Source organism: Argiope bruennichi, chromosome 3 (assembly GCF_947563725.1).
Source record: "Argiope bruennichi chromosome 3, qqArgBrue1.1, whole genome shotgun sequence".
In the NCBI taxonomy this organism is placed as follows: Eukaryota; Metazoa; Arthropoda; class Arachnida; order Araneae; family Araneidae; genus Argiope; species Argiope bruennichi.
In genome coordinates, this window is record NC_079153.1 from 29,270,717 (window position 1) to 29,296,359 (window position 25,643).

At 27.1% G+C, this 25,643-nt stretch overlaps 1 protein-coding gene across 1 annotated transcript in view; it reads left to right on the top strand.

Annotated features, from left to right (window-relative positions):
- The window catches only part of LOC129963675 (uncharacterized), a 49,900-nt gene that overhangs the window by 19,224 nt on the left and 5,033 nt on the right, over positions 1 to 25,643 (top strand). Inside the window, exons 14-25 of the mRNA XM_056078173.1 lie at positions 3,291 to 3,382; positions 5,289 to 5,413; positions 7,615 to 7,734; positions 8,568 to 8,691; positions 10,619 to 10,847; positions 12,014 to 12,299; positions 14,517 to 14,726; positions 16,084 to 16,431; positions 18,850 to 18,999; positions 19,935 to 20,138; positions 22,078 to 22,357; positions 23,920 to 24,083. Of these exons, the coding sequence (XP_055934148.1) occupies positions 3,291 to 3,382; positions 5,289 to 5,413; positions 7,615 to 7,734; positions 8,568 to 8,691; positions 10,619 to 10,847; positions 12,014 to 12,299; positions 14,517 to 14,726; positions 16,084 to 16,431; positions 18,850 to 18,999; positions 19,935 to 20,138; positions 22,078 to 22,357; positions 23,920 to 24,083 (2,332 nt within the window). The remainder of the gene's footprint in view (positions 1 to 3,290; positions 3,383 to 5,288; positions 5,414 to 7,614; positions 7,735 to 8,567; positions 8,692 to 10,618; positions 10,848 to 12,013; positions 12,300 to 14,516; positions 14,727 to 16,083; positions 16,432 to 18,849; positions 19,000 to 19,934; positions 20,139 to 22,077; positions 22,358 to 23,919; positions 24,084 to 25,643) is intronic.

Consider the following 25,643-nt stretch of genomic DNA (forward strand, 5'->3'; position numbering starts at 1 on the left):
TTTATAATTTCATAGGACATCACTATTATTAAAGCCTTACATGGAATTGTTATAAAAAAATCAATGGAATCAGTGTACGTAACGTCACTGTCATATAACAGACGTAAATGAGCACTTTATAAATTTTATCACTATAAAATATTTTATATATGTGCTACGACATCACATTCTTTTTCTCTGGCAAGATACGCAATGAATTTGAAAATCAAAACGATGAAAGACATTTGGTGTATTCTACGTGATTTTCCTCCGGGGCAGGGGCGCACCTAGGATATTGGAAGAAGCTTCCAGTAATCTAGGTGGTTCTCACCACTCTGATAAGTACAGAAATGGTGTGATTTTTGAATAGGCTACACCCTATCTCTTTCTTACGGAAAGGGTTGTGTCTTGGCCGGTGATGACTCTTAGGATAGCCTATGCTGTTGCGATGTTCCAATCATTTAATAACTCCAAGTGTTCATAAACATAAGAATCCATAATCATAAAAATTATACAGCTTATGATTGTTCTACGTCATCAAAAGCATCCGAATACTTCAGAATCAATACATTTTTCTGAATTTCTAAAGAAAGAAAGAAGTTGCTTTCAATTTCAACCATGAAAAAAAAACCAAAAAAACACTTGAACTTGCGTTTCACTGTGTCACCAGAATATTTAAGGGATTGACCAAAAATTGATGAAGAAGAAAGTGATTTTATTTCTCACTGTTTTGCAAAAAGTAGATAATTATTTAGTTCTTTCAACAATGATTTTATCTGCTGTAGTGATTATTATTATGCATTTTCATAACAGTAGCGCACATATTTGAGAAAATATAAAGTCTTTAAAAAAATTTCACATTTTTTTCAGAAATCTCTTATTTATAAAATGAAGAGTTTTCAAACAAATCATGCAAAATCAACTGAATATCTACTAAATTATTATTAAAGCACTATATTAAAATATAAATTGAAATCTCTAAATACTTGAAGAAATATAAACATTTTTAGTAAATAAATTTTAATCACGCTTGCTCGAAATATTACATATTTTTCTTTCATAATTTCAAAACCAAATACGTGGGGCAACTTACATAAAATTTCCACCTGATTAGCATTAAGTTTCAAAAAGATATTGACATTGTAATGTCTTCTAAAAGAAATTGAACTATGAAGACATTTCAACAAATGATAATTCTTGAATTTTTGAATGATCTACTGAATCCCATGACATGTTAGATATAAAATAAATACCTAACAGAAATAGAAGTAAATCATAAATAACAAAAAATATTATGTTATCCTTTATTAATTGCTCAAGTAATAAATTTCTAACATTGTTTAACTTGATTTACAAAGTAATTAAAAGTCTTCCGATATCTTAGTGCTTTCAGGTATATCTTTCAGGTATGTTGAGTGCTAATTAATTTCTTGAAGTATAGCTCCAAAAAGGACTATTTCATGAAATAATAATCTAATAACGTTATTAAAATCTGACAATACAATATTTACAAATGCATAATGATATAATTTTAACAGCATTGATTTTAAACAATGGATTAAACATCCTTCAATTAAGAAAAAGGTAAACAAAAATGAAGACAAAAATTGTGTTTATTTACAAAAATGATTTAAAAATTATTAAATGTTTGGGGATTACAAATTGAATTATAAAATTTTATTCACAATCTAGTACTTTCTTTCATTATTCTTAGTTTATCATAAATAATAATAATAATGAGATATAAAATAATATTCAAAAGAAAACTAGTGGGATTGATGTCTCCGATATTTTTTCGCATAATCTCTAATAAAGGTCTAATCTCCGCATAAAATTGAGAACTTTGGGTAAGGCCGCGAATATCTTGCTTAGCATTGGTGAGCAAAGATTACGAAATATAGATTTCTGGAGTGAATCTAGTATTTTTACTGAATCTATTTGATAATATGTATTTTGGATGCCTTTTTTTTCAGACAGATTGACACCAAAATTTGGCTCGAAATTACAATTGTAGTCACCAGATTATATAACTAATGCCATTAATTTAAATTATTGTATTCACATACATGAGAAAGTACAGATAGGTCCACTGTTATAAGGATTTAGTTAAATTTGACAAATATCTATACTTTTAAAAACAAAACCTGTGATAAAACTTCATCTACCATACACTTTGCGCTTTTTCTTTATAGAGTTCATTTGCTACTGAATAGAGAAACAGGTAGATTTCTTGTGAAAGGATTTCGTTCAAAATTTGATAGAAATTTGATTATTATTCCATATACCAAATTTCATATATCTAAAAGCATTTTTGAATAATTGTGCTCACGGAAAGATAGATATAATTCCAAAAATGTGTTTTTCTGTCTCAGAGAGGTCTAAAACGTTTAAAATTCATTCTAAGTCTGGAGTTTTTTTTAATAGTTATAATACTTTTTTTATACTTCGCAAGCAAGAAAGTAAAAATAAATAAATAAAAGAGATTCTCGTAAAGTATTATCATAAACTTCGTTGCATGATAATACTTTAAGACTGATTCTTAAGAATATATATTACTCTTAAGAATTTACTTCTAATTATAGCAACAACAGCATATGCAGAAAAACGCCTTTAATATCATTGGATTGAAAACAATAAAAAGCATTGTAGCAAAATACGCTAAAAATAATTTGAAAAATTCGTTTAAATTAGAAAAAAATCTATACCGAAATAAAATGAACGTCGCTTAAATATACAGGAAATTCGAAATGAATGGCGTAAATTTTTAGAATTTTAAAATAGGGTAAAAATGATGTTCGTATAGCAATGGGATCCGAAGATATTGTGAAACAGCGGAAAAATTTTAATTATTTTAATTTTAAAAAATCTAATTCAAATTTTGCAAAAATCCTCTAATAGGTAGTTACTACTTAAGGAGTAACTATCTGCCAAATTTTTTATTCTAGGCCCAGTGATTTTTCCTGTAGAACGTTTTGAAAGATTTTTAATCATGCATGTAGGAGTTACGAGATAATATATATATTAACATTTAATATTAGATATTCAGATTATAAATAGATATTTTAATATTATCATTTTAAAATATTTACATTGAGTATATAAGTAATTTTAATTCATTAAAGCTATCTTTGCAAATTGGTAATGATTACCAAAAATCTCTCTTAAAGTGATCAGCATTTTTGAATGATAACGTTACAATTAGTTTAATAAAATTTGGTTAATTAAATTTGTTACAATTAGTTTATAAAATTTATGTATTCTAGAAGTAGATTCTGATAAAAATCCTTATCCATGTATTTTATCTTTCATAGATCTCATCGTATTAAATTAATTCTTCCCCATTCTAAACGATTTGATATCGGAATACACCATTCTAAGAACTTTTTATGGGATGTTTTCGATGGTAAGTTGTTCTTAAATATGTAGTTTATTTACTTAGCTCACTGAATTACGTTTCGAACGATAAGCGTTTTTATAATTTTATGAAGGCAGGATAATTACAAATAATGATACAAAAACACACACACACACAATATAGTCATAAATTTAGTGATTCAACGTGTGGATAACTTTATTTTTTTATAACATTAAGGGTGAGATGGAAATTTTTAAAGAATGTGAATATATACATATAATTCTCACATGTCTCCTTTCCAAAAGTTAGTTAATTTTTGTTATTTCTACCTACAATAATGTGCGTGTGCGTGTGCGTGTAGTGGCTTTAAACAGATTAGATCGTTTGACTTAGAGCTGCCAAATTTGATACATGTGTTTTGAATAGTGGGAATGAGCACTTAGCAGCCTTTTTTTAAATTTTTAATTAATTAAAAATCAAAGGAATGTTTTTTATCATAATTTCCGAAGATATTAAAACACAAAAAAATATTTTTATATCATCATAAAAATATTAAAAAATTTATCTTTCCAATAATAGCAATTTTTTTCTTTAATTATTTTTTAGAAAATATTTTATGCATATTTTATAGCTGTATATTACAGATTTGAAGTGAAATTCAAATCATTTTTAATGTTGATTTTCATAATCAAAATATTTAAAATTGTCTTATTATTCCATAATGACTATCAGGCAAATTTAATTTTTATTAAGTAATATTGAAATATGGCTTTATTAAGACAAATTAAATCTTTTTAAAGTTTTGCTGTACTTACCGTTAATGTTTAGCTTCAAAATTAAGAACGGTGAAATTTTTCTGAACTTTACTATTCATTTTAAAATACTACAACACCTTTCTGTGATATAAATGGATATATAAAGATATTAATAGAAAATTAGAGAAGTGCATTAAACAGAATAGTATATGGCTTCTGAAATAGTGTAAGGTAAAGATCTATCAATATGTGAAGTTTAAAAATATTTTACTGATGTAATCATTAAGACCTAGTTACTCAAAATATTTAATTGAAATACTTAGCAACCATCAATCCCATCAAACCAACTTACGGCCAAAGACGGTTACTATTTAAATATTGCACAAATTATTTCTGTGAGATTTTACTTTAATTCATCTCATTCCATATGCTTTTGTAAGTAACTTCTCAATATTATTAAATATTTTTTATTTATTAATATTTTATTTCATAGTATATTTTTAAAAGATTTTTAGCAAAAATTTATATTGGTTGAAGACTCTGTTAATTGTTATAGCTAAAGAATTAAAAAAAAGAACGTTTTTTAGTTATCTCAATAATTTTTTGAAACCTAATGGCATTAATAAAAAAGATATAATTATATGAAGGTTATGCTGAAAGCGTAATTTGTCATTAGAAGAAATTTATTTAGCCATAGTAATTCATATTTGAACATTTTGATTCTTACGCCAATCTTTGGTGTGATAAATTCATCAAAATATTTCTGAATTTAAAAATTAATTTAAATTCTTCCAGATTATGTAAAATATTACTGAAGAATAAGGAAATGTAATAAAAACATTTTAATCAATGATCAACAGTATTTATTTGATGCAGACGTTTTATTAGCAGTTCAAATAAAGACGATTTAATTAGAGCTTCTTCTGAATTGTATATACAAAAAATAACTACGAATGTGTTTTACTATTGTTCTGTTCTTTCTAAATTACAATACAATAATTTATGATGAGGCTTTAGTTTTAAATGTGTATATTTTATATTGCAGCCACAGAATTATAGTCAAAATCATCTTAAAATATTGTAACTAGATTTTCATATTTTCTAAAATAAAAAGAACTCTTTGAGATTTTTTAAAATCAATTTCTCCGAATATTGAATTTTCAAAAGAATTTCATCTCTTGTTTGTTTCATGTTTTTAGAAAATCGTGAATTTGGCGTTTCCAAGCACCTGATGTATGCAGCAAGTAATGAATCTATCATTCCCGGTATTTTTTATGGCGCTTTAGACTTCCATGATCGGGGTCTCAGAGATCATCTTTACCAAGTAAGAATTTATGAAACTTATGAAAATAAGGCTAGCTATAGTAAATCTTCCCCAAAATTATTGCTTAAATTTAAAAATTGAAAGTATCATACAAAATCCTTTTATGTGCTTGCAGAGTGTGATTAATTTTGGTCTTTCACAATCAATTAGTTCACAAATAAATATAGCACAAAATCAACTACCTCATCAACGACATTTTTTAGAAATATTTATTAGGTATTGATAGGAACACCATTTTCACCTCCCTCCACATACATTTCTAGAGGTGAGAGTTTTTCCAGTTTGGGTAGACTTAAAAGGACATGAGTAATATAAAAATTTATTAAGGGTAAATTCATACGAAAATTATCATGATGAAAGTAGAAAAGTGTAAATGGCAACTGTTTACTGAGGCTATACAAAGTTACCAGGAGGAAAATCGTATTTTCGCCAATGAAATTATCGACAACGAATCGCCAATCCTTCACCGTTAATTAATAAGTACCCAATATTTTGGGTCAAATTGTCCCATAGCTTATAAGATTTTTAGAGCTCCTACAAGCGTAGTTGCTGTTACCTGTCAGTCTATACTTTCAACTTTCGTTTTTACCTAAGGAAGTATACCGGTAATGGCCCTTAACTGGTGACTTTTTCTATTGCAGCCTATAGATCCTAAATCTTCTTATTTGATCTTTAGATTAAAATTTAAAAATTAATTCGAAATCTGGAATCCTGCTGCCTCTTTTTGCCATGCATCGAATTGTATAAAATGAGGAAACCCGTTCAGCTGGTTAAGTGCCAAACAAATGTCTATCGGTCTGATTTCAAAAATAATTTATAAGTTTTTATCTTTCTCAAATGGTTTTATAGTCTTTATTCTATTTAGTTTCATGTTATCTGCTTGATAGCGTAGGACTCAAATATTTCTGCTGTTGGCTTTTGATAAAAATACAATAAGAAAGAGAGAATTTTATACCGGAGTGATGGGCAGAATCCAATATCATATTCTTTTATTCAGAGTGTGGCTTTTTGAATAACATTTCAATATGAAATATTGAGTTTTCTTATTTAATTGTGTCTTCCATTTTAGAATTTCAATAATGTTTTCGAAAGTGCTAAAAGCCATTCTTGTGATTTCATTTGTTTTGGATCCATTCATTAAGATGCTAAAGAGGTATTTTTCTTCATTTGTCCGACCGAAGTTTTTTTTATTGCATTGAATGGGATCAAAGTTAAGCTATTTAGTATCATAGGGTATGTAATATAGTATGTAATAAAGCTATAGAATCGTGAGTACTTTCTCTAAGAAGTGAAATTTTCGTTGAAGAAAATCAAATTGTTATTGTCACCTGCAATACTATTATCAAGTCTTGTTACCGAAACATTTTTTTCTTCTTCTCACTGGAACAAAAAAATTGAGTACACTTTGAAACCATTTTGCTTTTTCTTCCCCGATTTAAAATTTCTGTGACCATCATTTGCGATTTGATAAAAGTACTTACACTTTTTTTTGTAATTGTTCCTTCGCTAGAACTGAATATTGCTTTTCGATTTGTTTTTCATTCTTTTTTTTTCTTTTTCATTTTTTAAAGGATTACAAATTTTCTTTAATAGTAAATAAGGCTCCGATTTTAAATTTAGACTTTAAATAAAATATATGTGACCCCCCCCCCCTATTTTTGAAGCACTAGAGTGTAAACAATGGTAAGCATCAAGATTTTGCGTTCCTGCATTTCACCTATTTGTGTATGAGGGGTTGACTGTCCATACGACGAATCAAAATCTTTTCTAAGAAATAAGCGAAGATCATTTCTATGATGAAAATTAAGACATTTAATCTAATATTCTCATTCTTCTGTTTCAAAAATATTAAGAATATTGGAAGGAAATTTCCTTTCCTTATAATCTTTCATAAATTATGTTGCAACCAGGGGTTTGAAATTGGTGATAGAATTTATTGTAGGATTCGTAAAAGATTTCGATAGACTAAAAAAAACTGGTGCCCCTATGATTAGTCTGACCTAAGTCGGGTTTTTACGTATATTTTTTTAAATTGAGATTGAATCAAAAGAAAACGCTGTTAGAATTAAAACCATGCTAGATAGCAAATCGATATGTGTATTTAAGCAAGCACAAATCGGTGAAAGATCGAATCCATTGTATGTACATTTCATTCTTTACAATTTTTTGAAATAAAGAATTTTTTTAATGTATGATTTCAGTATGCAATTACCAGCCAAGGAATAAGAGCCGATGTCATTTGGGATCATCTTTACAAATTATTTGGCCTGGAAACCGCAAATACAATTCCAAAAAGCAAGGAGTCAGAAATATTTGCGAAGGTAAAATGAAGATATAATTTTCTATGAAATTTTTATTTAATTATTTTGGTGGAATGAGTTTGTGATTTTCCAAATTCAGTCATAATCCCAAATATTCTAAATAAATTAAGTACTGTCATCCTTAGTCAACATCTGTATATATCATCAGTTTTATCTCATTATAAATGGCAACAAAAATGGAAAATTCGATATTTTCTATATGAATTGAGTTTCAGTTCAAAATACAGTTCATGATTGCAGTTTGAATAGACCGTATTTCAGAGAAAAAGATTGCAAATTTAAAAAAAAAAAACTTTTAAATGTAGCATAGTTGCACCAAATTTTTCTGAATAAAAAATGTTCGTATAAATAAATCTTTGATTTTACAGTTTAAAGAGACTCTATAAAGTGACGTTGCCTCTTTTATTTTGATTTATTTGTGATATTACGATAGCAGATAGTTCATTTCTGGATCACATTTCAAAGTTAAAGTTAATCTCCAATTTCAAGACGTTAACAGAACAAATGGAATTAATTTTGATTCTATTTTAATATAATATGGTCACTTATGTAAGTGAAAAAATATCATAAAAATAGCAATACTATATTTTCTTATTTGCTATTTACTGATCTGCAGCATTCAAAGTACTGGCTTCAAAAAATTATCAACAAAAGATATAAAAGCTAGAAATTTTACTGCTTTAGATTTATATAATTTTGCTTTCACAGGAACACCAATCACATACAATTTCACAATCTTTATATAACTCATATTTTGAACATAAAAGTGAAATAAAAATATCTAGTTGAATTTCCACAAAAAAGTCATTTCAAATTTTTCATTTTATTTGCAGACAAACGTAGTACCTCGAGATCCTGAATTCTGGAGGATAGCTATGTACCACAAGATGTTTTATTCTGTTTCTTACAACTATTTCGATCAAAAAGAAGCAGAAATGGGCACTTTAGACGATTTTGGTAATAACATGTCTGAAAACTTAAGCACATTTCATTCTTCAGCATAAAGAATGCAGATATTTACAAAACATTTAAAGAATACAAGAAACAATTTTATAGATTTGTAACTATTTGTCTGAAATTTAATCCGAAATGTATTTATTTATCTCTCTTCGTTGATACGTCAAAACCTATCAGTAGTTTATCAAGAAAAACGATTCTAATGAGAAATTAGGTTCCTGAATATGCAGTTTTACACTATGCAACACAACGGTTAATATTATGATGATCTGAGCAAAGAATAGATGATTGTGATGACGTCATATTTCGTCATACTGCTGAGAAGTAAATAAAACTGAAAGAAACATAAGCAGATTTATATATCCTTTAAAAAATGTACCGACAATTTCAAAATATTAACGTTTATAGGTTGGCTTTCAATCTATTCATTACTAGATCGCGTTTTTTTTTTTTTTTTTTTTTTTTTACATAGTGAGACTGAAAGGAAAAATATCTTAACTATGTTAATTAAAATTTTAATAAAATATTAATTAAAATTTTAATATTTCCCTCCATAAATTCAGCGTATATTGTTAAACCTATTTAAAATTTAAAAAATATGCTTTTCAACAATATTAATTTTATTTCCGAACATATTTTCTTTTTATTTAATAAATTTTTAGCGGCAATTTTAAGCACATTTTATAGTGAAACTTTTCATTATTTTAATCACCTGAATTATACTCATGCGTTGAGACGACCTTAAATATAATTTTGAATGACGTTATGGTTATTATATAATTAAAATCAAATTTGAAAAATAAATTAAAGATAGGTAAATGGGGTCTGAAACATTATCATCAATCGATGTTTGGATTAGAAATTCCATAAATTTTTTTAAAAAAATTCCAGCGTATATTTCCTTTAGAAAAGGATCCATCTTTGAAAAAGGAAAAGAATTAGGATCAGAAATATATTGTTTACAGAAGAGTTTAAATTTGCTGTAAAAAAAAGTTACGTTGAAGTTAAATCTTGATTACAGTTGTGAAACATATGGAAAAAGGCTAATTTAATTGTTAACTCTGTTCATAGGCCCCTGAAACGAAAACGAAAATCTTTGAACAAATTAATTTTAAAATATAATTCGATGTTTTCAAGGATGTCATGCCTTTCATTGGAATATTTGATCTAATGAAGGATAATATGCCTATTCATATACTTTGATGGTAAATGCTACCAGATTGATTAATATAAAGTAAAATTCAAAACTATATGAATAAAAACCTTTGAATAAATTAATGATAAAACAATATGTATTATATCCTTATATCACAAAAATGAATTTCTTTAATAATGATTGTAAATTAAACTGACTTGGTATATTTTTAATTAAGTTAAATTATTTTTGGCAAAGTTATATACCAAATTAAACTTTACTTTTAACTTCGTATATGTTTATTTGAATAAACTTTTTTCGATAACGCTTTTAGAGCTGTAATGTAAAATAATTTCGGATTACTTTAATGAGAAAATTATGAAATAAGTTAAAAAGCTCTGAAAATTTTCAATTAATCTTGGAAAAATAACTATTTTTTTTTTGCTTTATCTTGCAGATATTCTAAAAATGTCTTTTGCTTTTTGTCTTACTAAAATTCATTAGAATTAGAATTTAAATTTCGTTAGCTTATTTATACATAAATGTTACTAAAAATTAGAATGTGGAAAAAAATTAATCATATGACAATATTAAAATTTTGTGACGAATGATTTGACACACATCTGAATTTCTGATTTTTGATTCATTGATTGTAAAAATAATTACTACTCTTTAATTTTCAAAAATGATTTCAAAACTTTAATGAAAACTAGACACTAATAAATAATCCGATGGAATTTCATTTATTTTTTTCACCATCTGACATTTTTTACTGTTTTATTTCTTTTCTAGTTAAAGATTTCCTTTACCATTATTTCAAGCGAGATCCCAAAGAAGGTATCAGAGGTCATTTTGTCAAACTTTTCATGCCTGCTTCATATTACACGGAAGCCATTGGACAAGCTTTGCCTTACCCGATTCAGTTCAAAAGAGAAAATCTTGTGCTGTTTTCCCTGAAGCTAAAATTAAAACAAGAAAGTGTTAAAACATCTAAAAAAGTGAAAGCTTTCGTTCAACCAAGGTGATTATTTGTTTATTTAATTCAAAATCACCAAGCATAATTTTAAAAAAACAGCGGAGAGTGCTATATTGAAATTTCGATACAAGTGGACATAAAAAATGCCAGTTAATATTCTTTAAAAATATAGCTCACAATTTTTAAATGGAGATGAGAGTTGTTTGTTGAGCGAGTTTAATATTTGAATTTAGCCAGTGAAGATCATATTTATTTTTAATATTATAAGGAATATTTCCTCTCCGTATTTCCAACAATTTTCAAACAATTCTGTTATCGGTTTCTAATTTTATGCTATAAAATATTTTACGTATTAACATTTTTATTTTGCAATTTGAAATATTTCAAATCAAAAATTTATTATTAAACTGCAATAACAAAATTCCTTATCAAAAATTTATTATTAAACTGCAATAACAAAATTCCTTATCAAAAAAGCAATATAATGATTGGAAAGGTTTTATTCTATAGTTTTATGGTTAAATAAGGAAATTTACTTGCACATAAGTATAATAAGATGCTTACTTTAGGACTTTTTAAAACGGTTCGCCCGCATCTTTTATAATTTAAACACTAATTCCTGCAACATAATAATATTAGATTGTATGAAAGATGCCATTTATTCTAAAACAGAAATAATATAAGAATTGATCAAAAAAAATATTTTTATACACCGAAATATACATTTTTAATTATTTACAAATATTTTTAAAAGATTATTTTATTTAATCTATTTAAAAACTTTTTAGGAAGAATGATTATCCTGTATGAAGAAAATTCTAAATTGTGAAGAATTTTTCTTCTTTATGTTATTCTCTACTTCCAAATACGATTGCTTTTCATTATGGGTTATTCCAACAGTTAGCATATTGTTATATGGAAATTCAAGGCTGTATTACAGAATTTGCAGGACTAAACTATAAGGTCTTATAACGCATTCACACGCATGATTTAAACAATATTGATTACTAATATTTGTCAAAAGAATTTAATTTTGTGTGTTTGACAAATTTATTTTCAAGTAAAATTGAATGAAAAATTATATCTAATGTTATTTTTTATAAAATTTACTTGTGTATTTTATTGAATAAAAGAGAACACAGTATTTTTAATTTTGTCCTTGTAATATTGACAAATTACATTTATATGATTTTCATCGTTCTTTTTTCTAGCTTATACCACTCAACGCTGCATACAACTGAAATTTTGAATCTGAGGGACTGCAAAAATGTGGGTGTTTACCATACCAGCCGAACAGCTTCTTCCCATTCCATAGAATTAGAATTCGGAAAGAACAGCAGTGGAATGTTCAACCTCACTTACAGATTTCCAAATCTTCCAAGACAGACTTTTGCTTATCATTCAGAGGCTGGGACGTACGCCGGGTCGCAGGACATTACTGATCTATCAATTAAGGAACACAGAGTCCCCATTGAAACGACGCTTCTTAGATTCAAGGTACGGCTATTTTTTTTTAATTTATTGTAAGACTTTCTTACTGTTGACTTTTAATTAATTTTCTAGTGCGTTAATTTATTTTATAACTAGCTGCCTTTGACAACGAGTTTGTTCGCCTAGCTTAATGACTTTTTAGACTGTTAAATTATTAATATGGAATGTATTTCTTTAAAAAACATTTCACCTTATAATCTGATAGGTCCAAAATACACGAATTCAATTAAAACAATTTGCTGCAATTTACAAAGTATATATATTGCGAAATAAAAGCGGAAATAAAAATCCTACTATGGATTTAATGATTAGCAAATGTACATACTTGAATGTTTTGATGGAAAATTTGAATTCCATCATAGCATTTAAAAACATTATTATAGATAGTATATCAAATAAAATCAAAAATATTATCGAAGTTAAATGAAAAGTTGTATGAAAATGAAATTTATATCATTAAAAAGGTCTCTTTTTGTATCTTAAGACAATACATAAAGCTTTTTCATAAGATAATTGCTTAGAAAGATATGAGTATCAATTTTTATAGGCAAGTCATAACAATTACGGCTAGATTTATGATTAATATACGACGCCGAAATTGAAAAATTTTAGAACGATTTCTCGCCAAATATAATCGTGACAATTTTTTATTCAAATTTTAAAAACCGTTTGTTGACAATTCTGGTATACACGCAAGATTACAGACTTTTAAAGAGTTTTTGGACGATTGGCAGGGTTTTAACGTTCTTAGCGAAAAACCGTATCTAAGTCTTACCACGATTACTTATCTAGCAATATTTATCTTCTACTGATCGATTATTTATCTAGCAATCTTTATCCTCTACTTATCGATCTAGCAATCTTTATCTTCTACTTATCGATTATTTATCTAGAAATATTCAGAATATTTAAGCTGAAACTTCATGCGATAAATATCATTCCAGAGTTATTTAGATATATGAAAAAAGAGAGTGAATCAAGTCCATTTTCAGCCTCAATTGTAAAAATTAATGTTTCTATTATTTTTAAAATGTTATTTTTGTTACTATTTATAGTTCTTGTTTCGTGAGTTTAATTGTAAGATATGAAAGTCATCATTTTATAAAGGGGAATATAAAAACTTGGGATCTGATAAAACAATTTTTAAACAATATAAAAAAATGTTTCATGAATTGCAGTACTAACATCTTTAATATACGTAATGATATACATACTAACTATGTAATACCTCCAGTGGTCATAGAATGTATCCGTACGTCAATACAAGTATCTTTCTGTTGAGAATAAGCTTAATGATGAGAAAAGCTTATTATCTTTAAGCTATTTGTTTTTCCAAATATTTTGAAAAGGAATCAATATAATCATTAACTTCTGGGTCGAAAATACTATATGCATTTATTTTACATGATTAAAAATATTCTATATGTTTTTATCTCAAAATAATTCTCTGCGATAAGATCTGCATCGGATGACCTTGGATTTCTGTTCATTTTTAAGGCGTATAAACACATTTCATATCATTATACATTACGAATCTGTACATCTTTTATTTTTTGGGACTAAAATAAATAAGAGATTTCTTAATTTTAAAGATATTAAAAACAATCGGCATTTTTTCTTTCACTCATTCTTCAAATTTTTCAAACGCATAAAATTAAATTTTTCCAATAGACAAAATTTAAAATTAAAATTAAGTACAATCATTTATTTTAATTCATTTAATTTTTTAAAATAGACCACATTTTCAATGGGCAAGGCTTAAACTAGATGAAAAATTAAATTTTATAACTTCAATATACTTTAATTAAGCAATATTTTGCACTCATTTTAATACTTCAATATCGTAACAGTACCACAAATACCGGTACCTGAGTGTCCAGTATTGATTTATACAATGTTATATGTAGTATTTAAAGTCACCAATTCTTAGTAAAGTAAAATTCTTTAAGGAGTCAAAATGTACTCTGAAGCATTTCATTGGGTACACTAAAAAGCCTGCTAAAATGTAGATTCTTTTCAACTAAAATAATTAGTTATTACAACATTTATAGCCAATCTTTATAATTTTTTATGTTACATAGTGAGCATCAGTTAATCTGGTTTTATTATAAAGTCCTTTTTTGATTAAATTTAAGATAACTTCTGTTGATTGAAAAACATTAAAACAATTATTTTGTATAAAATCTTTCAAGAAATATACTTTTCTTTCTTTCATTTTTTTAGAAAAATAGGACAAGCAGTGTCTTCGGTTTTCCACCAACACTAACCGAAACTCTATCAGAAAACATTCTGGAAGATAATGAGGGTCTTTCGAACAACTTTAAAGAATCAGTTGTCAATTTTTTTGCAAAATACCGCAATGCTGGATGGAGGAGGAAGACAATGAATGTCACCAACCTAACAGTAAAAGACGAATGGTCATCGAATACGACGGTAATGGAAATAAATAAAATAACTTTTCTCCCTCTTTTTTTAAATAATACAAAAATATGAACCACGAATCAATAAACGCATTAAGATTTGTATTGTCAGAATAATAAGGCGTTTTTTTCTTCTTTTTTTAATTTCAAAGATTTTCTTGTGATTGAGAATAAAATATGTGTCACTTCAGAACACGACTTCCAAAATGTGTTGCTAGCTCTTGTTATTTGATAAGATGAGCAGGAGTTTGTTTTCAAGCAGAAACAAAAGGACGAGATTTTGACATGAATACTAAAAAATCGAATTTAATTAAAAAAACTGTCCATGAAAATAATTTTTAATTTACCCAAGAGTTAACTTGACCTTTATTTTAATCTTTTTAGTTACTTTTTAAACCGGAAAGTCATCTGATATTATTTCAAGCTTGCTTTCTCGGTAATTAAAAGCTTATTTCAAGCATTACCAATTCCATTACGATTATTGTATAAAAATTATTGAGTGAAAACAAATGTACGAACATGCTCAAAATAAACGTATGAATTAAAAAGAAGGAAGTGAGGAAAAATGTAAGCTAGAAAGCAAACAGTTTAAGTTTGTAATGATGCACAATGATGCCATTAGTACCAAAAATAGCATCGTAAAACATTAAATTCAAAAATGAAGAACGCTCAACACTGGAACGTAAGTATAGGGTAATATATTACAATAATTTTTTAGCTTTAAAATCGCTTTTAAATTTTTACTCAACATAAAAAAAGAAGAAAACTTGACTTGAACTCTCCATTATTAGCAAGAATTTTGATTGCATTAAGGTTATTTAATCTCCTTGCAATATAATTCCAAAAACGATGCGACATGTAAGAAAAAATAAATTCATTTAATTGAAGCCTTTATCGTTAGTTCGAATGCAGTTGTGTCATGGCAGTATTGGCATACATGCTTCAAGACCACATTTCGATCTTCTAATCTCATTGATAAATGATTTAGTGCAAGATATTACTGGTAGATTATTGAAAAGCAAGTTTGGGCTCAACATTTTTTCTTTTTAATAAAGTTCCATCAAGGAAACTTTATTAAATTTTCTAATTTCCTTGCTCTTTCTTCCAAATAATTATAAGTTCAGACTTTGTAAATTATTAATGAAAGAAATTTTTAAACTGTAAAAAATACATCTCTTTATAGTTTGTTACTCATTTTTAATATTCTGTTAATCACCATTTTAATAAATATACATGATTTATTCGTTTAAGTACAGTAAATTTAATTTATTTCCCATTTTTTTAAATATAAATATTGGAAAGAAATATCTTTGACTAATCTTATTAAGATATATTTTTAATTTTCCTCACATTATAATGACAACTTTTAGGGCACATTGGTCATTGCATTTAATCGCCAATATCCCAAAAATGTTGGAAAACCTTCAAGGAAACTAAAGGACATAAACATTGAAATGAAAAGACCCTGTTTTGGAAAGTTTATGACAGAAGCTAATAAAACATTCTTGAAAGAAATAACTCATTTGAGAGAGGCATTTAAAGAAGAAGATCACATGCTAGATGACAGCGTACACATCCAATTCCAACTGACAGAAAAGGAGAAAGTAATATCCACAGCAGAAGCAAGTTTTGCCTACAATCGCTCACTTAGCGGGAGTATGCATGACTCAGAGCTTAATATCACTGCTCAAACATATAAAATTTCCAAACCTCTAAAGGTAAGTCCATACAGTTTTCTGACTATATATTTTTTTGTGATATATTATTTTCTAAAACTAAATTGTAACAGATGGTAGCTTCAGGGAAATTTCAGCATTTAGATATTGGTCTGCAAAAATCAGAAAAAAAAATTTATTATTTGTAGAATTTTAATATTTGCATATTTTATTGGTTCTAAAGCAAAAGACTCTTTCCACTAATATTTCTCTTGTAATTTCAAGATGGATATTAAGCTTAGATTAAGTGGAAAGTCTATCTACACTTAACTAAATTCGTTTGTGGATTCTGAATTAATCAACTCATTATCTATTAAAAAATGCAATATTATGTTTTTGACTGTCTTTATATGGTATTGAGCTTTTTCGAAATCATCATGTTTTATCTTTCAACGTACATATTTCACCTCTTGACAAATAGGATTTTGATTTGATAAATTCAAATCTTTTAGTTTTTTCTGATAAAAATTTATTGAGAAAAATGGACAATCAAAAATAATTTATCTGATTTATGTTTAATCAATGTCAGTTCTTTGGAAGGCTATACCTCTTTCCTTTTAAATGTTTTTTTCTAATTACAAAATTGGAAATAGAAAAGGAAAAACAAAATAAGAATTATTTAAATAGAAGAAGAAAACAACAACAAAAAAAAAAACTCTAAGTCCAATTCCAGATCTTTCATAATGAAAGACGTAGAATCAAAAGATACTTCATTCGAAAGAAAAGTGTTCACGAAATACATGGAGGCTTGTTGATAATGTTTGGAATCAATTAGAAAATTGCACTATCATTAATCAGTCACGAAACACATGAAGGGATTGTTAAGAGTATTTGAAACGATTAAAAACATTATAATATAATTAATCTGTTCTAACAAGACAACGCCTCAAATCAATTCATCAAAACAATTTAAAGAGAGAATGCTCATGCACTAAATACGTTAAACCATCCGAAATGCTATTTCTATCTGTCCATGAAAATTCTTGAGAAAAAATAACGAAAAGTTAGCAACAGAGGTTATAAAGATGCCCTCATGCAAAAAGAGATTCAGTCGGTAGTTGTAATATCTTCTTAAAGAAAAAGATATTTTATGCAGAATTTTTTAGATAATTACAATTTTTCAGGCGTGCATAAAAAAAATCAATGAGGTTTTAAGAATAGTTATTTTCATCTAAACTAAGCCTCTTTGTTGCGAAACACATTTCGCATATTATTTCTCCAAGGCGTTTATGGTAACATTGTAGAATGATTTCACGATTATTCCCTTCGAATTAATCAGTTCTGATTGTTTCCCCTGATTTTTTTCAAATTAAAAATTGAAATATAAAATTGTTTCCAAAAATTGAATAATAAATTCAGAAAATAAATTAATTAGTTACGAATTATAACAAGTATAATGCACAATATCAGCTAAATATAACAAAAAGATCAAGGCAATGGTATCAAGTGTATGAAGTGTCATTTCGGACAATTGGAAACAAATTTTGCAATCGTTTTTAATACATTCGCTTTAAAATGATTGTATAAGATGGGAAAGATGCTTATAATTTATACGAGTTCATGATCATGTTCTTAAAAGTTCATTAAATAATGCCTTTTTCTTAATTAATTTGCTAACCAAGCAGCATCAGTTACAATAATTTTCATAATTACTCCGATATGTCGCAATTAGCCCAGAAATTATAAGATAATTAGGAATATGTATTTTAGCTTTTGATCACAGTAACGAATTGATTTGGAGAGAATGTGTTTAAAATGATAAGAAATTACTATTTATCGATATATATATATATATATATATATAAACATAAAAACTTATCTCAAAAATAAATAATATAGGAAATGAATAATGATATTTAGAAAAAATTTGGTTACACTTTTTTTAAAACGTTTATAACTAAAGTAAACAAAATCTAGAAAATAACATTAAGAAAGACAGATGTTGTTCTAGAATGTTTTAAAGAAGGTACATGTTTTCCAACTCACTGAGGTTTCAACGGTACTTGTTGTAGTCACCATTACCAATTACCTTCCCTCATTCTGCATATACAAAGACTCAAGCAGTCAGAAAACAATACAAAATACAAAGAAACTATCTAAAAAAAATTGAAACTAATCTTAATTAAATGAGGTAAAATAAGAAAAGCAAATTTCAAGTTTTCTTTCACTATTATTTATACCATAAATCAAGTTTAACAAGACTGACGAAATTACAGGAATAATGCTAACATATTTATATGCAAAGCAAAAAGCAGTTATTGGTTTTCATAGAAACCACATAGCAATATTTTTACATTCATTTCAACTGCTGTGCTAACAAAAAATGAAAATTGTTAACTTAAAATTTCCTTGAAAGATTATTTTATTTAATCATACAAAGTATAAGAGATATAATTTAACTAATTTTTTTCTTCATTTTAGGTTTCTCTGATCTTCACAGCAGTAGAAAATGCCAAAGCACATGTGATGAAATACCACGACGAGGAACATGAAGACCAACGAGGAATCGCACATTTCAGATTTGGAATCGGAGAAGATGATCCGTATACAAACTTCACGTTTTCCTTGAGAGTACGAACAGAGTTTCTCTGTAACAAAATTTTGATTTCTTTTAATCCCTGGCAATCAATTTCTTCATAAATTTCAATGATGTGGCACATTTTGTTTCGGAAATGTCTTGCAATTTTGATTAAGCTTGAACTCATAAGATAATTGAGTTATGAATAGCTCAAGTATCCTATGAGTTGACTCAAGTATCCTATGAGTTGACTCAAGTATCCTATGAGTTGACTCAAGTATCCTATGAGTTGACTCAAGTATCCTATGAGTTGACTCAAGTATCCTATGAGTTGACTCAAGTATCCTATGAGTTGACTCAAGTATCCTATGATCCTATCAAGTATCCTATGAGTACCCCTTGAGTTATTATTAACTCAAGTATATCCTACGGTTGCACATAAATTTATTACGAATAGTGACTTTAATGGTTATGCGAATTTAGTTTAGATAAAAATTTAAAATACATTTATGCATTCAGTTTAGATTTAAATACGAAAATACAACACAATTCTCACTCAGCAAAACTTATCGAGGTGCTAATTATAGTAATAAAAATTTCAGAAACTGTTTTAGAATGCATTAATTGTAATATAAATAATGTAAAATTTACCTATAACTTCCTTTAATTATATTTTAAAATTACCTTTTCGAGAAAGAATGCATGAATTTCAGCTAATTTACGAAAAATGCTAATAACTAAACCATAGCTAATTTATAAAAACGCTAATAGCGAAAAAAAAATCCATAGGGAATTTTCCAAAAGAAAGGAATTTTTAAAATTCAACTTGAAATACTTACCAGACCAAAAGCAACCCTTTTAAATGCTCAGGTTTTTTTTTTAAAATTATTGAAATATTCGTTTTATGCACCGTTTTAACTATTTCATTTTTGTTACAGTGTTTTAATATATAAATAAAGATTAATTATGAATGCTATTTGTTCTATAGGGCATCTACACGCGAGTGAATTTCAGCGAAACCATGAATAAAGAATTAGAATCGCCCCTTTTGCCTGAATTCTTCATGCCGGAAACTCACCAAACATGCCTCGAAGACAGGAAGAAGGGGAATGGATATTCAGTAGCCTGTATCAAGGCTATTAGACAGAGATCGATTTACAACAATTTATCGGGAATTATTTCTTGGAGAGGGGTAAATATGTATATTATTTTTTTGTTCTCAAAAATAAACTTAAAGTCTCTTGTTTAAAACACAAAAGAAATCAATAAAGATAAAAACTGACTTTAAAGAAAAAAAACTGTATCTCTTGCCGTTTTATAAGATAGTCTCTTCGACTTATTTTTTTGACAATTCGACCAAATTTGACTAAAACATACAGTGAGATAGGAAATTCATCAGCTAATGAGTGCATTCATGCCCTTCATGATCACTGTGAGATTTAGTCTGTCAGAGGAGAATAGCTTGGTTGACTGGGCTTCTTCTTGTGTACAGTCGACCGCCCCGCCACCACTGAATGAGGCAGTATTGCCAGGATGATTGACTGGGCTATTAGGAGTTTGAAGTTTTGATGTTTTCCAGGTAATATAGAGTAGGATTCGTTGTCGGATCGCATATCCATTCAGTTACTTTATGCCGTGCTTAGAGTTCAGTCTGAGAAAGAGTTTTCTGCCTGGTTTTACCGTTATTAGTATAATTTAAAAAATAAAATGCAAAAAAAAATATGATTGTCTATTTGGAAACTAACTGCGTAAGTATAAATCATCAGATGATTTAAAATTATTTCCCCTGATTATCCCCTCATATGACTTTTAATGACTACATTTTCAATTTATTACATAACTAGCCGCCTTTGGCGACCAGCCGATTCACCAATCTTAATGCTCGTTAAAATTTTAATAATTAAATATTTTATGTAACTCCTATTTTAATAGCTTCTTCATCAAAATATTTTAAAGCTTCAAATTTTGATAGTCATAATATTCATTCATAATATGATAAAGGCCTTCAGCCATAACGTAATATGTATCTCTCTAATTTTCTGTTAGCTCCAGTAGAATTTATGCTTTAAATTAAAGTGGAAAGGATTAATCTGCAATTAATATAATAATATTTTTTACTGAACAAAACATTTTTTTATAATATGAATACTGAAAACAGAGTGGCTGAGTATTTAAACTTTATGGGCACTAAAGAATATCTCTCTTAATTTATATAATATCTCAAGAAGTTTTCAACAAAATTTTCTCAGATTCATCATGGATCAATTAATTAGCAATGTTTAGTTTAAAATTGATCCATGAAACTCTAAGAAAATAAACAGAATCGTTTGAAATAATCGGTAGGAAACAGGTTAAGCCTTCAAAACCAAGTCAGTATCCGTTAAAAATAGAGTTGTCAACAATTAGAACACAATGCGCATGAAATAATCGGTCAAAAATATGTTAAGCCTATCCTTGTTAGCGTGGGGGAAAAAGTGAAGCCCTACTCATTTGGCGGTGGGAAAATGAAAAGATTTTTTGGCGGGAAAGTTAGTTTTTAATTAATAATTAAAATTCTAATTAAAAATTCAAAAAAAAGGATCCCAGGTGCACATTTCCGACCTTTTAGGTATGCATGTGCCAAATTTGGTAGCCCTAGGTCGAACGATCTGGCCTGTATAGCGCCAACACATATAGACATTGAGCTTTATATAAGTATAGATGTTCTGAGAAATATTTCGAATATATTTTAACTTACATTTAATAAGAAAAGATAATGTTTAAATTATATGTTATCCTCTTACCAAATCGGTGGCTTATTAAGCTAATTATTTTATCTGCAATATTTCAGATTTCATGATATTTTTATGCATAGAAATTGCTGTATGAGATAAGAGATCTGCGCAGTTTAAGATCTTTAAAATTTATTGTTATATTGAGTAATTTTCGAATGTGTTCATTTTGCGGACGATAAGTTCATTTGTCAATGAAATATTAACTGAACTAAGTTAAATTCTAGAGTTAAGATGAAATGTAATGAATGTATTCTTTCATAAATGAATCGCAGTTTCATGCAACAAATTCTTTAAGTAAATTTACCCTAAATATAAAAAAAAAATTCTCTTTCATAACTTAGTTTCCATTCTTTTCAGAAATTTCCTAAAATTTTCAGTGGACTTGTCAAAAAAACAGAGCTTTTCCTGAAAACTGACTTGTCTGAGGCAATGATCAGTGGTCAAAAAGAGGATACCCATTTGCCTTACAATGTTACATATATCGACGTATTAACAGATAAGCCCGTATATGAGATGTTTCTGGAAAATGAAAAAGATATCGCCAGAAAAGTAGTGCCAGTTCCACTTCCTGCCCATTCTAGTACTGCCAGTTTGCTCGATAACTTTATATTGAGAGCTACTAACAACTCTTATCCAGGTAAATCTTTTTTATGTATATTTAAACTTAAAGAATTTTAGCTTTTTTTCATTTGATTAATTTTTTTATGTTCATTATCATCTTCACATCTACAGCTTTGTAATGTAAAATATATTCTGGGATTTTTTGCTCCATTCTTTGTCAAATCAGTTCAAAATGCAACTTATCTGTAATTTTAATAATCAGAAGAAAAATTATATTGCTTTGTGACTTTCATTTTATTTGATAAATTAAAAGATAAAAATAGTTACAATGGTAGTATAGAGAAAATATGTTAAAATATATATAAAATTATATTTTTTTATGAATAACTATTAAGTTCGTCTGATTTATCAGTAATCTTGTTCAATAAGAACTATCTATGGTAAAATAGCTTTTTTTTCCTTCGAAAATATTGTTTCTGACAGAATGTGTTGAGCAGAGCATATTACGATGCAGTTATAAACCCTTTATTTACCATATTATTTTACCATCAATTTTTCAAATTTATTTTTTAATCATTAGTTAATTTTTGGTACAGAATAAACCCAGGAAAAAGAAAAAAATAATTAATTAATTTAAAAATAATTAATTTAATTAATAATAAAAGATTTTTAATATTATTTTTAGTTGAAATCTACTGCTTTTTATTGGAAATACGTTCCTCGTGTTTTTTAAAATAATGTTAGAAAAAATAGTTATAGGTGAAGATATCAGCCGGATTTAAATGGTACTATAAAGAAACGCCGGCAAATAAGGGGTTAATATGCATTGCTACTCGTTATGTAGAGCACATTTGTTTATTTTAAATTATATTAAGATATAATGGACAAATAAAACTTTAGCAGTTGTATAATGCATAGTTCATTATCTTCTTATGTATCCCATTTGCTCTACGCATAATAATCAAAATACGTAATAAATCTTTAATAAAATGACATCACAATCTGAAATCTTTGAAAACTGAAAGATGATGCATACACACGCAAAATTTGAGCATTTTTAACACCTTGACATGAAATAAAAAATTGCAGTTGCCATGATAGATGAATTTTAGATTTTACTTACATAATGAAAAAGAGTAGAAGAAATTCTCGACATGCTTTGTATCATTGAGTACACTGGTAAACGAAATGATTTAAAGAACAAAAAACCGGTGGAGTTATTCGTTGTATACAATAAGAAAAAAATTATTATTTTAATAAAAAATTAACGCACTACTAAAAACGCCCAAAATAAAATAAAAAAATAATTCACTAAAAAGTATGAAATAACTTTTCCTGGTCTCATGTGGACTGTCCAGAAAATTTTGATTGTGAATTTAAAAAATTCACAGTTAATTTTTGTCATTATTATTATAAATAATTTACTGAATTAATAATATTTATTGAATTTAAATTGGAATTGCATTAGATAAGAAGGAAAATACCATAAAATATTACAGTTTTCATTTCTTTTTCCCATATAACAGAAATATTATCATTACGAATCTTGTGATTGCGAAATTATCAATAAAAGTACAGTGAGGAATTTCTTTACTTTTATTGATTATTTATGAATTAAAATTATGTTTAATATTCCAGCTACGTGCGTCGTGATGGAGAAATACGTGACGACATTTGATATGGTCAACTATCCGTTATCAAGCGATGTGCATATGTGTTCTTACATTGTATCAACTCACTGCGTCAAGCAGAAGAAATTTGCTGTTATTGCTAAATTCAATGTAGCTTCTCCAGGGTCAAAGGTGATGGCACATATCATAATTATTTCAAAGTTTTTCTTAAATTTCATATTGCTATTAATTGTTGATAAGTACTTAGTTATAATTTATAAATGATTATATCATTTTAACATTTGAAATAAGTTAACGCAATTTACTATGAAAATTTGAACTCAGAATTGTGATAGAAGGCTGTGTATATATATATATATATTATTTTAAGCATTTTTTTTTCAAAATTAATGTTTAATGCACATTTTTACCCATTATTCAAACCTGAGAAAAATCTAGAGTTAATGGCTTGAAAAAGGATTAAAATAATTTACTGAATGAGATGAATTAGTGTCCGTAAACTAGTGAATTATATTGTGCACAGCATTTAAAATAGTTTATTACTACTGAAATGGTGATGCATAATGGCAATGTAAAATATTTAATGTCATATTATATTAGAAAGAATAATTCCACATTTGAACTACTGAAATGGTGATGCATAATGATAAAGTAAAATATTTAATGTCATATTATATTAGAAAGAATAATTCCACATTTGAACTACTGAAATGGTGATGCATAATGATAAAGTAAAATATTTAATGTCATATTATATTAGAAAGAATAATTCCACATTTGAACTACTGAAATGGTGATGCATAATGGCAATGTAAAATATTTAATGTCATATTATATTAGAAAGAATAATTCCACATTTGAACTACTGAAATGGTTATGCATAATGATAAAGTAAAATATTTAATGTCTTATTATACTGGAATGAATAATTCCACATTTTAACTACTGAAATGGTGATGCATAATGATAAAGTAAAATATTTAATGTCTTATTATACTGGAATGAATAATTCCACATTTTAACTACTGAAATGGTGATGCATAATGATAAAGTAAAATATTTAATGTCTTATTATACTGGAATGAATAATTCCACATTTTAACTACTGAAATGGTGATGCATAATGATAAAGTAAAATATTTAATGTCTTATTATACTGGAATGAATAATTCCACATTTTAACTACTGAAATGGTGATGCATAATGGCAATGTAAAATATTTAATGTCATATTATATTAGAAAGAATAATTCCACATTTGAACTACTGAAATGGTTATGCATAATGATAAAGTAAAATATTTAATGTCTTATTATACTGGAATGAATAATTCCACATTTTAACTACTGAAATGGTGATGCATAATGATAAAGTAAAATATTTAATGTCTTATTATACTGGAATGAATAATTCCACATTTTAACTACTGAAATGGTGATGCATAATGATAAAGTAAAATATTTAATGTCTTATTATACTGAAATGAATAATTCCACATTTTAACTACTGAAATGGTGATGCATAATGATAAAGTAAAATATTTAATGTCTTATTATACTGGAATGAATAATTCCACACTTTAACTACTGAAATGGTGATGCATAATGATAAAGTAAAATATTTAATGTCTTATTATACTGGAATGAATAATTCCACACTTTAACTACTGAAATGGTGATGCATAATGATAAAGTAAAATATTTAATGTCTTATTATACTGGAATGAATAATT